This window comes from Neodiprion lecontei, chromosome 4 (genome assembly GCF_021901455.1).
Source record: "Neodiprion lecontei isolate iyNeoLeco1 chromosome 4, iyNeoLeco1.1, whole genome shotgun sequence".
Taxonomy (NCBI): Eukaryota; Metazoa; Arthropoda; class Insecta; order Hymenoptera; family Diprionidae; genus Neodiprion; species Neodiprion lecontei.
The window spans coordinates 41,556,086-41,568,663 of NC_060263.1; the positions used below are offsets into that span (position 1 = coordinate 41,556,086).

The following is a 12,578-nucleotide window of genomic DNA, read 5'->3' on the forward strand; positions in this document are numbered from 1 at the left end:
CCTTTGATGGTGAAGTATCCGAGTATGCTCTCGTTGCCGCCAGGATAAACGAGCATTTTCAGTGAAATAGTCAAACTCCAAAGCTTGCCCGCAATGGTACGTAGTTTGTTAATTTACCAACCAACGAGTACTAGACCGAAAATTATAAAGAGTGTAATCTACACTGGTTTAAAAAGTGAATGTCAAAGTATCATTGCACCACCTAGCAGCGTGAACTCCAAAAAAAGGTTACCGTGCAACGTTTCTTTCACTTGTCGGAAATTTTTCGACAGTGAAGCGGTTGTCGCGGTTACGGTACACTGAAACACTCCGTTCCACCTCATTTTCGATTACTCATCAAGTATCATCGCACACTCCACATCGATGAAGATTCAAACCACATTCACTTGGACGCAAAATAACAATAGCCTTTACCTTGAAAGTAAGGTGAATAAATGCAGGCGATGATTCTATGCACAGGCAACTCTCAGGGGACAAACATCTGATGCACACAAGTAATCCTAAGAGTTAAAATTCACCTCTTGCAGTTTTCGAATTACGTGAAAATTCCCGTGCCTACACAACGTCGCGTAACAATTACAATATTGCCGTCAGCAAAAAAATTAATGTTCACTTTCACCCGGAGCACAACATTAACTTACGAAATGGCTAAAGTAGGTACACAGGTATCACGGAACAACGAAGAGATAAAACTGCAGAGCCGACAAATATTTTGCTAGCTTGGCGCGAGGCTTCGCATGTCAGTGGTAGAAGGAGAGGAGGCGGAGAGGAACTTTGTCACGCGGTGGCGGTACAACGTAGAAAAAAAAAGGTGCGGATCAGACGCATTTCTCTCCCACGCGAAAATTGGTGATATCAGAAACGCGAATGGTCAAGCGAAGGAACACGATTCGCCTTGTTGTAGCCCGTGCGACACGCGCATGCGACGGCGAGTAACTAGCGGCGCGAGTAGCGGTTCACTTTGCCCCTACTTCGCTCGCCGCGACCGGTCATGTGATCTACGGTGTTCACGTGTGCGGGTGTACCGAGTGCCCTGTCATATACGTGCACGATCCAACCATTGTTACCAGTGCCTCTCTAACGCACATCTACTCCTAGCATGAGACTGCTCGGTTCGATGCTTCGTCACGCACCACACGCCAAGCACCGCATAGACCTCTAGCGTTACCCTCTTTTTCTCTTTCTTCTCGCGCTTTCTTCTTCTCCTTCATTCCGTTTTCGTTTTCATTAGCGGTATGTGATTATCAAACAGAAGACTCGTATGCGGGACATGACGGCGAGCCGGACCTGTACCAATTCACCAAGGTGTACTTGTGGCTACTTTTGGCATTCTGTGCCAAAACGGTTAGTGATCAGTCTCGCCGTCTCGGACCTCGGCTGGGCCTCGAGAGAATCCATTAGTATCCGTCGCTGTCGGCGCAGCTATACTTGGGTGACTAAACTGTTGAGAGTTCAATTTTGTATATTACACCAGCCTGATGATCTGCTGGTTGATATAGTCTAAGCACCTGTTCAAGCTTTCGGAAATGATGAGCGATTGGTGTGATTGAATAACTTTTTATCAGGGCCAGATTTAAATCTCAGACCTTTGTTCTCGAATACAATGTATACCATTGCCGTTGAACGTACAGTGTACTATAAAGTCCTCCGAAATCTTACAGGATGTTGCATATCTGTCCGTTGTTGTTAGAAATAATTTTCAAATAATATAAGCTTACGATCGCACTGGTTATACCGCAGTAACGGTAATTTCACGTTGGACGTGTACGATAATATGCGTTGTACGGAGACTGCAATATAGTGAAACTATAATATTATTCGTGAATACTTTATCGATATCCGCTGACCATCATAATATATTTGCAGAGAATTTATCCCTTCTCACGAGGACGATCACCTCAGCGACAAGCTGTTTGCTCCATGCAAACATGTGCGTATAATTTATACGTTTGTGCAGCGCAGTCAATTAGGCTACTCAAACTCCTGTCGTAGCTGTACGATGTTGCTGCAGTAATTGAAGTTGTTGCGCTGAATTGCCAGCCAATTTCCTTCGCTGTGGTATTACGTCTGTTGTTAGAAGAAAAACTCGAGGAAAACAGCGCAGCGTGATCAGACCATCGGTGTAATTGGAACAAAATAAAAAATAAAAAACAATAATAATTGAGCTCTCGGCGTATTTGAATGTCAGAAAGCCGAGTCAATGACTCGTCCTACCTTTTAGGATACACGGCTGCTGGAAAAAACATGTCAATTTTAACGTGTTTCAAATGTCTCGTTAAAAAATATTGAGTCACCTCTTTCACCATTTTATTAATATGTTTCAAAAATTGTATATCGTCAAACCAACTTGAGTTGAATCCAGCTTTAAGTCAAAGTAGATCGGATAATTATAATCCCAATTAACGATTGATAATTGGAATGAAATTCTAAGTGGCAACGATATACTTGTTTACTATAATTGCCGAGGCAATTACGCATATACTATAGTCGTCGTTCTTCGGCAACAAAGTATCGAATTTACACGACTCCAAAGGCATCCCTGTCGCGAGTCCTTTGCATAGGTATGCTTTCACGTACGTGCCTTGCGGCACACGCATAGACCATCTGTAGTAACAATCCCGTGAGGCGATATACACGCGTGTCCCACGGCCAGTCAGTACGTTTAATTAACTAACGAGCCCCGCCCTTGGTCACGCGGTGACCCTTACGTTCATACGTGTAATACTGCATTACATGCACGCTATCCGAATCAACCCCGAAGTGCCATCGTTCCACGTATCGTGTTACGGTATACCTATACATACATCCGCTGCAGTAACTGTCTGCTGATTTAATTGCGCGTTTTTATGGTCACATCCCTATACTTGCAACTTTGGTAAAATGTCATCGCAAGTGCAGCATCGATACATTCGTAATTCCTGTCGCTATGTTGTTTCAATCCTTATTCAGACATTCGTTTTTCTCACTTTATGTTACGCGTTTACTTAAAATGTATGGCCCGCACTTCAATCGCGGCATTGAGATTCACTCGATGATTTTTCAGTTCAAATCGTAAAGCAACACCGTCCTGCGGAATACTGTAGCGACTCATAACAAGAAGTAATGCCTTCGCACAATAGGGAGGATCTCCTTTCCGAGTGTTTATACTCCGTATAGCCACCAGCCTTTATTTCCGTAAATCCTCGTCTGCAGTGCACATTCTTTTCGCTGGGGAAAAAATTTCTTACTAGAGAGTAAATAAATTCTACAATTTGGAAAGCACTCCCGGTGTCGGCGCTTCGGGACGAGCGTATCGGATGAGGTGAACGCTATCCAATATCCTGTTACAGCATTCAGCAACATTTCTAGCACAGTTTTAACGAAATTGGCCTAGAAAAATTTTCAGTAAAACTATGTCATCCAATACAAACATAGATAAAACTTGAACTCGCAGAATTTGTGTTAGTATATTCTTTTTCATCCGACATTCTGACACGGATATTTTGGTCACAGATGCGAAAGACTAATTCACCGTGTATCCACAAGCGGTAGACGGGCCGTTACATCCAAGCAATATCAGTGTAATTATAGTTATTATTTGGTTTTGTGTATGGATCGTAGCTACTTGTTCAAGTTAACGAGATATTATGCGACGTAGGTACAAACTAATCTCTACTGTCGGTATCGACTACAAAGTTGCACCGTAATCCTGATTTGAAAGAAAACGCGCGTATTTACGGATAACGGTTATTCGCAAAGGTATTATAATTACAAATATACGTCGTGCGTATGCATCAGAAGTAAGCGTTCACAAGTATCCACGCACGCAACCACGGCCGTACTTTCGCTGTCCGTATAATAGTTACCTAATACCGATATAGGCGCCCACGAGGCTGCATGTGTCGGAACACAAAAACTGAGCAAAGTGATAATATGAAAGAGACTCGAGTCAGGACCTGTGACAGTTGCACAGGCGGTTAGTAATAAACCATTACGGAGAAGAGAATTTAGTAATTACGATGAAGTAGCGCCCGCGGCGACAGAGCCCGTTAAGCGCTCGTGTAACCTTAAGCCACACTTAAACAGCCCGGACGCGGCGGTAATCGCAACTTCTGTCGTTCGCAATCGGTACGGGTAAAGATAGCTGGTTGCTGGTTTAGCAAGTCCCTGCATTGCCTGTAATGAAACCAGGTCACCGTTCTTGAAACTTATACGAATGAAAAATGGGGCTGAAATTGTTAGAACGAAACTTCCTCGGGGAACAGTTAAGCCGGGTGGAATGTTCTCACCGTTCATCCCCCTCTGAAATGAAAAGTATTTTCTCAAGAATAATTAGGTCGTTTCTTTGGGGTGCTGCGGAATGAGAAGAGGCATTCAACAGCTAAAAAATTTTTCTGGGCGGGGGAGAAGAGAACTTTTGCAAGATTGAGTAAACAAAGACGTTATCCAATTTAGTACCAATATCTTGGTCGTGGTTTTCGTTGACCTAAATATATAGCGTTAGTTGCCTAGCCTGGGGGGTTCCATCTTTTGCGGTGGAATTATTGATGAAAAAACGAACAAAAAAAATGTGATTTTATTCATAAACGTACATACCATTGTGGTTTGGGAATACAAGAATTTACGTTCAAGTTCAATTTTAAACGAAAATGGTAAAAATCCGAAACGATAATACGTCTATAAGTAATCAATATATACAAACATCTTGCAGCTATTCGGGCAGATCGACAAAACCTATAGAATAGTAAATCCGAAAATTACACCTACGTAATCTGCTGTGCAACAATGTACTGATCACAACTAATAGAAATGCCGCAATTTTTTGTACTCAACCAACCGCGAATTTTGCTGTCGAATAAAGAAGTCGGAGAGCGTATTTCTGGACATGTTCAATACACTGTACATGGTTGAATATCAATAAATTTGCACGGTGTGTTAAATCTGGTACACTTTAATAGTCAGCCATACTTGTGAAAGTAACATGGAGTTTTATCCCCCGCATCGACTAGTTGTTGCAAAGATGGTACATACACATACAACGGCGACACGTGGCTGCAGGAATCACTGCAGCAATATCCCTGCAGCTGCCAGCAGAGCCGAAAAATATATTTTTATCCATTGCGGAATGGAAAGTAAAGAATTTCCAACGTCGCGTCCCGTCGCATCCCCCGACCGCCCAACGCCGCGACGATCCTTTAAAGTGCACAGCGAAATCGCGACGAGAAGGACTAAAGTTTGGCGCTCGTCCAGTGCTACACACAGCAGAATTACTGCACTGATCGCAAAGTGTTTGGGACCCTTTTCAGATATCAAAAGGTTGCAAAGAAGCCCGCGAGTCGCCGGGTATAGGCTGGAGGTAAAATATTAGACCTGACTACAAGCCATTTTTAATTCTGAATAATCGACTTAGCAATTTTTGACAACGATCAAAACTGCGCTGTGTCGAGATCACTTGAATAAGTATAATCCCGCTCCTGAAAATTTGACGGAGGATCTGATTTGGTTTAGATTCAGGTAAGCACGATTGCCGATATTTAGTCGTCAGTGGTAAACGGTTAAATTTAAATGCATGGGGATAATCAAGACGTAATATGAATGATAAAGCAATCATTTCAAAGCTCCCATAGACTTTGTGCACTTTGCCGAGGAAATGATACCCTGACTACCTTTGTACGTGCAAAAAGTCGCAAACTCCTTTCAGCCCGCCTTGCAGTCAATTTCCGTGGACACAGAAGAGGAAAGAAAAACTAACAAACGAAGCAGAGTATAAGAATTCATAGCGAGAACATCAAGGATTTATACATCTTTTGCCATGGGATTACAAGAAGACGGGGAAAGTTTGATGGCGTCGATATGTCCACGTCCAGAGTGCGTTGGGAGAGTTTTTCATCTTTCCTGCAAATTTTTTGTTCATCTATGCGTACGTATTATCCATCTTTACCGTGTAACGGAAACCGGTTACTACGACGATAACATTGAAAAATGTCTCCCCTTTCCGGAACGGAAATCGACCCATTATCAACTGCCAGAATTGGACAATTCACAAGCCTTTAGTACTTTTTGTAAGCTCACCTTCCAGATTGGCCATGGAAAATCTGTAGCTATCGATTCTCGGAGTGTTGATGTCCGAGTTGAATGGTCTTAGCGTTGCCGAGCTGACGTTCTCGAGGCCCTGAAACAGAGAGCAGAAAAATTTGAAATAAGGAACAAAAAGCAGAAGATTTCCGAGATATTTCATTCACCGAAGAAAGCTTAAATTTCCAATGCGCTGCAGATGACCCACGGCATTCCATAAAAATGTAGACGTATGTGGTGAGTATGCGTATTAGATGGAAGTATCATTTATGAATCCGACGCATTTGCAGTTCCTTCTAACAAGATGCACCCTGTGTCAGCCAATTTTTTCAAATCATTACTTAACGGAAGAAAATGGTAAGTGCGAAAAATAAATGAAAGGAAGGAACACAGGTTAAAAGAGAAGGTAAAACTATTGCTGATATCCGTTTCTGCGTGCTAAGCTGCTACAGCATTGGTTGCCATGATATCGGCAGACTCCAATTCTCTTCTCCGAAGACGAGCTTCCGCGTTTCCGAAGTTACCAGCCATGGATAACACGAGCGTGCGCTCATACCATACCAGTATACATGAAACACGAGGATCATCATAGATGCGCTCGGACGCCCTCAGACACGACGCGTTCACTCGCACACGGAGGAGGCACCGGAGCGCAAAGCCGAGCAGTTAATCGGGCAGTGTTCAGTGTTGTGTTCACCGTTCACCGTTCACCGTTCAACGTTCAACTTCATTCTTCGCTCCTCGCCCTTCGCCATCTACCTCCTCGTTCGCCATGACGACGACGACGACGACACAACGATGCGGTCGCGTCGGTCTCCTTGTTCTCTTTATGGAGCAACGTTTCTCGAAGGTACACATAACTATACCTCTACCGTATACCTATGGTATATGTATACTTATGTATATTTGTATGAACTGTGCGTTGTGTGCGTTCGTACACACAAGTGTCGCGCACACTTGCGCACCCTGCGCTAAGTCGCGCTGGGCGACAATACGGTAAACGTAAATATACTCAGTTGCGTGAGAGCGATTATTCAAAAAGCAGCTCAACAACTGAAGTCTATCATCAAGAGTGGAGTACGGAGTAGATATTTGCGTTTTTACTGTTTGAAGTCTGTTTTTTTTTTTCACCAATCAATGGTCACTTTTGGTGTGATGATAATTCGTACCGCGTTTGATAGAAAAAGGTACACACAATACTTGAAGAGTTACAAATTTCACATAAAATAATTTCTATTCTCATTTCAGCTTTTTCCCGTGCTCGTTTTCTTAGCAGAGTATAACACGCGAAAGATTTATAACTCAAGGGACTCCAGAATGTTCTCTGATGAAGGATTCCAACTTCATTTTAGTTTTAATTCGAAAAAGGTTTGAGTTAATTACCGGAAAGAAACAACTACCAAAAGTTTCCTTGTAAAAACGTGAAAGTCTGAATTACACTGTTAATTGTTTACAAACATGTGTTTTGTAGCAGATATACTTGAATCCCAGGGGCACAAGTCAATGAGTCAACTTGTTTCGGTACTAACGTAGACAAGTCTTATATCCATGATATTGGTAGCTTAAGCGCAATAATCACTACAAAAGCGTCTCGCCAATTTCTGCAGAGATCATGATTCAGAATTTTGCTAGATCTGAAGACAAGCACAATAAACGCCAAGATCCTTTGTGAGGGCCACTGATCCTGTAACGCATTTCTCAGTTGAGGGACGTTGACAACGAAGAAGATATGGTTGATGTTACACTATCTCATTTAAAATAAATAAAAATAAGGATGATGTAAATGCTCTAACCTCCATCGATTGCTCGTTACTTTGAATGAGAAATAAGACCACTCTGCGTTCCTCGAGATCGATTGAGAAATGCCTCCTTAGCCGCAGCGTCAGGGTGACAGTCCCTCGTAGATGAAGTTTGATTTATGTTTATTCGGATGGATCTTGGGGGGTATTTTTGTCGAAGCCTACTGCGACCGATGGAAATTTAACTTCACGAGAAGGATCAAACGAATAATTTATCCAATCCAAAATTGCATGCAGTAACATTTCTATACAAGCACGACCGGTGATAGCGCAATTGTTTCATTCGCTGACTCATCAATTCTTCACGAAGCTTTTGCCTTACCTTAATATCTACTCAGTGATAGGGCAGATTAGGCCTCACCGCCTCAGTTTATGAATTGCTAATTGCTGCTCGTTGAACATGTTTTTTTACATGCATAATCGAATGGAAATCTTCACCCTTAGACGTGATATATTCCTCAACCCATCTGACGGATTATACTCACATTTTCGTGGATCTTATGGCTTTTCCAACGGAACAACTTATCCATTTGGTGAGTTTGAATGGCTCCGGAAGTAGAAAAAATCAATGGTTTTTCAACAACTTTCTTGTCAAGTCATCTCGTAACGTCTTATTCTCGGTGATCTTTGATTCTCGACGAGAGCTGCCATCTCACAACCGAATTAACAGAAGCGTGTACTGCTGACACGGTATTTAAGCCAAACGTAGGTAATGCATGTTAGCTTATCTAATTTTATATTACAATTTGTCTAATACTTTCTGATTGTGTCGTCGATGGTCAATAATGAAAATTGACAACAGTTTATAAAATTTTGAACGTAATTGACCTTGGACTAAAAATGGAAGCGATCCCATGATAAAAAAAAAAAAAAAAAAAAAAAAACAGAGCCAAAGGAAACTCAAGTTTTTAAATGATGCGAAAATTAACCATCATAATTAATTATACCATCTATGCTACCAAGTGAGGAAAATTTTATTCGAAAAACAATCGTAACCTGTTGTCTAAAACAGGTACGTAAAACACAGTAATGATATTACTAATTGTTATAAATTTTCAAGAGGAGGCCTTCTCAGCTCAACGGAAGGCAATTATTTTTACAAGCACCGAAATATCTCTGGACAACACTGCCAACCCCGGTATGTCATATTACTGTTCATGGTTCAGTTGATGTATTTCGGACTCGCACCCGCCACTGTCGAAGTAGCTGGACCAAACCGAGACCTGCAGGGCACGGCTTTGCCTCGAAATTAACTGGCTTTCCCTTATCCCTTATATACCGGTCCGACTCCGCGCACAAGACGGACTTCCGGTAGGGACGACTTACTCGACTGTCGGAGGCGACGAGACTAGCTTAGGCGAGAATCGAGGATGCAGCGTGGAGCCAGCACACGCAAACGCAAACGCACCCGCCTATGCACACATCAAGGTACTCTACCCCGCCGGTCCGAAGCGGACAGAGCGCATGTGCCGCTATCGATTCCCTTTGCTCCTGGAGGATGAGAACGGGAACTCTCGTCCGCGTGCTATACGCCGATGCCCGGACGTTCTTGCTGTAGGAAGCGAAGGATTATCATCGTCAACCAGGTCAACCCTTGCTAAAGTTACGGGCGTCGAAAATCCAGACTCTCGTAACATTTTCAGTAGGTTAACCTGTTCACTTCGAAATGAAAGTATCAACTCAAAATACCTTTATCTGAGTAAATAAACACTTTTCAGACAATTTTGAGATGTTTTGGACATGTTTCCGAAATTGTCATTTTTTTTTTCTCAATATTTACGTTTTTCTCGCAATGTAAGAATATGCGAATGTTTGCAACGAATCGTGATAGTCGCATGATCCCTTGACACAACGCGCAATTTTAGTTCTTGAATCACATTTCCTTTTATATCTAACTCTGAGACGAGCCATAATTCACAGACGTGTATGAACGCAAACGTCCATTGTTTGTTTTACCTTATTATACATAGACCTTCTGTAAAATTGTTAATCGTCAGAATTTGCATAATCTGAAGCACAACAGCGATTTTCATGGAAGTTATGAAATTTCACTTTACCATCACGGGAGGGTAACGACGGAAGATGACTCGGTGAAAGGGGGGTTAGCTGTCTAAAATTGCCAGATTGCCACGCGGTGTTGGCTCAAGTTGATGAAAGTAAAGTACCCCCTTTTTTCCGCCATTCATCAAGTCTGACAAAGGCTTTCTTCAAACACTAATTCCGACACCTCGGCTACTTTATGCGTAACAAAAACAGTCGCCCCATATCGCATCATCCGAGAGATTAATTGTTGGTGAAAAGGCATCCACGAACGGTTTTTAATGAGCCGGAATTGAAATTAATAAACAAAACATACCAATGGAGAATCGATTATCTCGATTAACATGTTACTGAATTACAAATTGGAGTTTCGCATTTTCGCTAAAAACAAGAATTTAGAATGCATAATTGGTAGTTATACACATTCCACTTTTCACCACTATTCTATAACATGTAGCTACTATTTGTCAAGATTGAGGCCTGCGTACCGGAGGAAGGTCTCTATACGTACTTCACAAGGACTCGTTGTAAAACATCCAGGGAAAACGGGACACGATCGAATGCGGAATCCCGGGCAAAAAGGGAACCATTGAAGCTGCGTGAGCTCAAGCTCACTTGTTTGTCATCCTGCACGCGTCGCTAATACTAGGTCTCGCGAAAGGGTAATAGTCAAAAACGGCAAGTCTGCTATCAAGGATACCTGAACGATTTTACGAGATCTGTACGATGAAGATTGCACGTATATGATCAACGAAAAAATAAAAGTAGATATATTACGAAGCATCGCGTGGCATAAGGTTTGCCGAAGAAATTGATGAAACCATTTGTGTGCACAGAGGAGTGTGTGCCATTCAAGAGTCATCCCACTATAGCAGGTACCTACATACTTAATTACTGTACCAGACTGAAGCAGTGAAAAACATTGTTTTTAGCTTTTGTCTGATATCTGTGACTTGTTTTCAGTTTTCATCAGCGGTCATTCGTGCATTCTTATTTCCCATGCTACCTTAGACTGAGAGCATGGATTAATTATTTCTTAGAACACATGACAGGCACTAATATTTCTGGGGTTTACTGTAATGTGATAGTGGAGTAGTAAATAGTGTTTCACACACTCCCACACTTTCATTTGTAGTCCGGTACTTTGGCACTTTTTCTGTAAAGTAGCTACAAACTTTCATGTCGTTATTGGCGAACGTCTGTCAAATGGTACACGTCATCCCAAAACTGCAAAAGTACGTTTCATTACCATATGCACGCACTACTCGTCAACGAATGATGTTTGATTGTTGGCTCTTCATTAGCCGCTAATTCTTTGCGTTCAACGAATTCCAATACCATATACCACGATCTAGAACGGGTTCCGCGAAGGAACTCGAAATGAGATAAGACAGGGTATCTTGCTTCGCCGCCGGCATACCTGACGCGTATCTTGCAAACCTCTCCGCATGAGGAACGAGCGTGCATGGGTACAATGGCCGTTCACTTCTTGAGACTTGCTTGTGTTTGCGCGATTCTATCGTGATTTATAATTTTTCAATCATTTATCGAGTCTCGACGTCGTCACAGATTACTCGTTGTCCTGGTCGACTTTACTTGGTTATCACGCAGTATCGCCGTACACGTTTTCAAAATTGTCTTCGCAGGGCTTGGTCTTTATCACCTGGAACGTCACAACCAAGATATTACAAAAAATAATATCAAAATGTAAAAAATCAGATGACTGGAAATCCCACAGGTGGATAATTTCAGTGTGACGAGTAGATTCGACTCTTTTCAACCTCACTCGGTTCCCGATCGTTGATCGAACTACGACACGCGATTGGAGTTGCTAATTAACGGTAGGTCAACGACCAAACTTCTATGATGTTACACTTTAAAATGAAATATCACACGATTTAATCGGCAAAATCGTATACCAGTCCGCTATTGATTGCCACGTGCATTCCGTATATAATTTCTTCTGATTATTGAGAGAAACAACGAATTTACATTTTTGTTAATCACTAATTAATCCTACACTTATTTGTTTACAACTTTATATCACGTAGATCCTTGAAAATTGCACAATGTTTGTTCAAATATTACGATCTGCTGCAAACTGAATACTTATTTGTGTCAAATATGCGAGTTATCAGACGAGTGGATCTTCCACATATTTTATCTACCATAAACACGAATTTATTAACAAAGGAAACATTTGCATATGGACAGAACGTGACTAGGCATCGTAATCAGTGGAGGCTGAGCAATGCGATATTTTCGAAAATATCCTGTGAAAATTCCAGAACCCTCAGGTTGTAGATTTCTATACTTAGTCGGTCATCGTTACAATTATTCGTTCGAATCTAGAGCATTTGTATATGATTCAGAGCAACAATTCTATTCGTTTTAATGAAGTTTTTCAATTCCGTTGCAAAGACAACACTTTTACTCTCAACTTTCTCATGACTATGAAAAATTCAGTAAGTAGCTACTTGAGTATTTTTCACATACCCCAAACTCTCATTTACTTGCGGCTGCAATAGAATATATTATATCTGTAGAAAAACGTAGCGTAGAGTTTCAAGAACACTTATTTTAAAAGCAGATCGCGCGGTTCTAGGAGTTGTATGAAGGTGCAGATCCTTTCGATATGTGTAAAGGTATATATACGACTGACCCAACGGATTTGCGGGAAGTGAA

The 12,578-nt window shown here is 41.7% G+C and overlaps 2 protein-coding genes across 10 annotated transcripts in view; one reads left to right on the forward strand and one right to left on the reverse strand.

Annotated features, from left to right (window-relative positions):
- LOC107217834 (amyloid beta A4 precursor protein-binding family B member 1-interacting protein) overlaps positions 1-12,578 on the reverse strand; it is a 79,774-nt gene that overhangs the window by 10,799 nt on the left and 56,397 nt on the right. For 3 of the 7 annotated variants that reach the window (XR_006904217.1, XM_015655548.2, XM_015655773.2), the window contains one exon: positions 6,052-6,151. Coding sequence is in view for 4 of the 7 variants with exons in the window: in XM_015655548.2 (XP_015511034.1) it covers positions 6,052-6,151 (100 nt within the window). In the remaining 3 variants the exon portion in view is untranslated. Of the gene's footprint in view, position 1; positions 917-6,051; positions 6,152-8,338; positions 8,449-12,578 lie in introns of those variants that run through there. The other 4 variants (XM_015655703.2, XM_046739200.1, XM_046739199.1 and 1 more) reach the window with 4 other exon arrangements.
- On the forward strand, positions 6,668-9,561 carry LOC124294267. Of its 3 annotated transcripts, none has more exons than XR_006904218.1 (3): positions 6,668-6,904; positions 8,298-8,558; positions 8,914-9,561. XR_006904218.1 is itself a non-coding variant. In XM_046739204.1 (3 exons), the coding sequence occupies exons 1-3, from the start codon at positions 6,827-6,829 to the stop codon at positions 9,558-9,560; spliced, it is 561 nt and encodes a 186-aa protein (XP_046595160.1). In that variant the 5' UTR covers positions 6,668-6,826; the 3' UTR covers position 9,561. The 3 variants fall into 3 exon arrangements, 1 of the variants encoding a protein (XP_046595160.1); XM_046739204.1 differs by lacking the exon at positions 8,298-8,558 and having other exon boundaries at positions 8,916-8,991; positions 9,154-9,561; XR_006904219.1 differs by lacking the exons at positions 8,298-8,558; positions 8,914-9,561 and adding an exon at positions 7,303-7,883.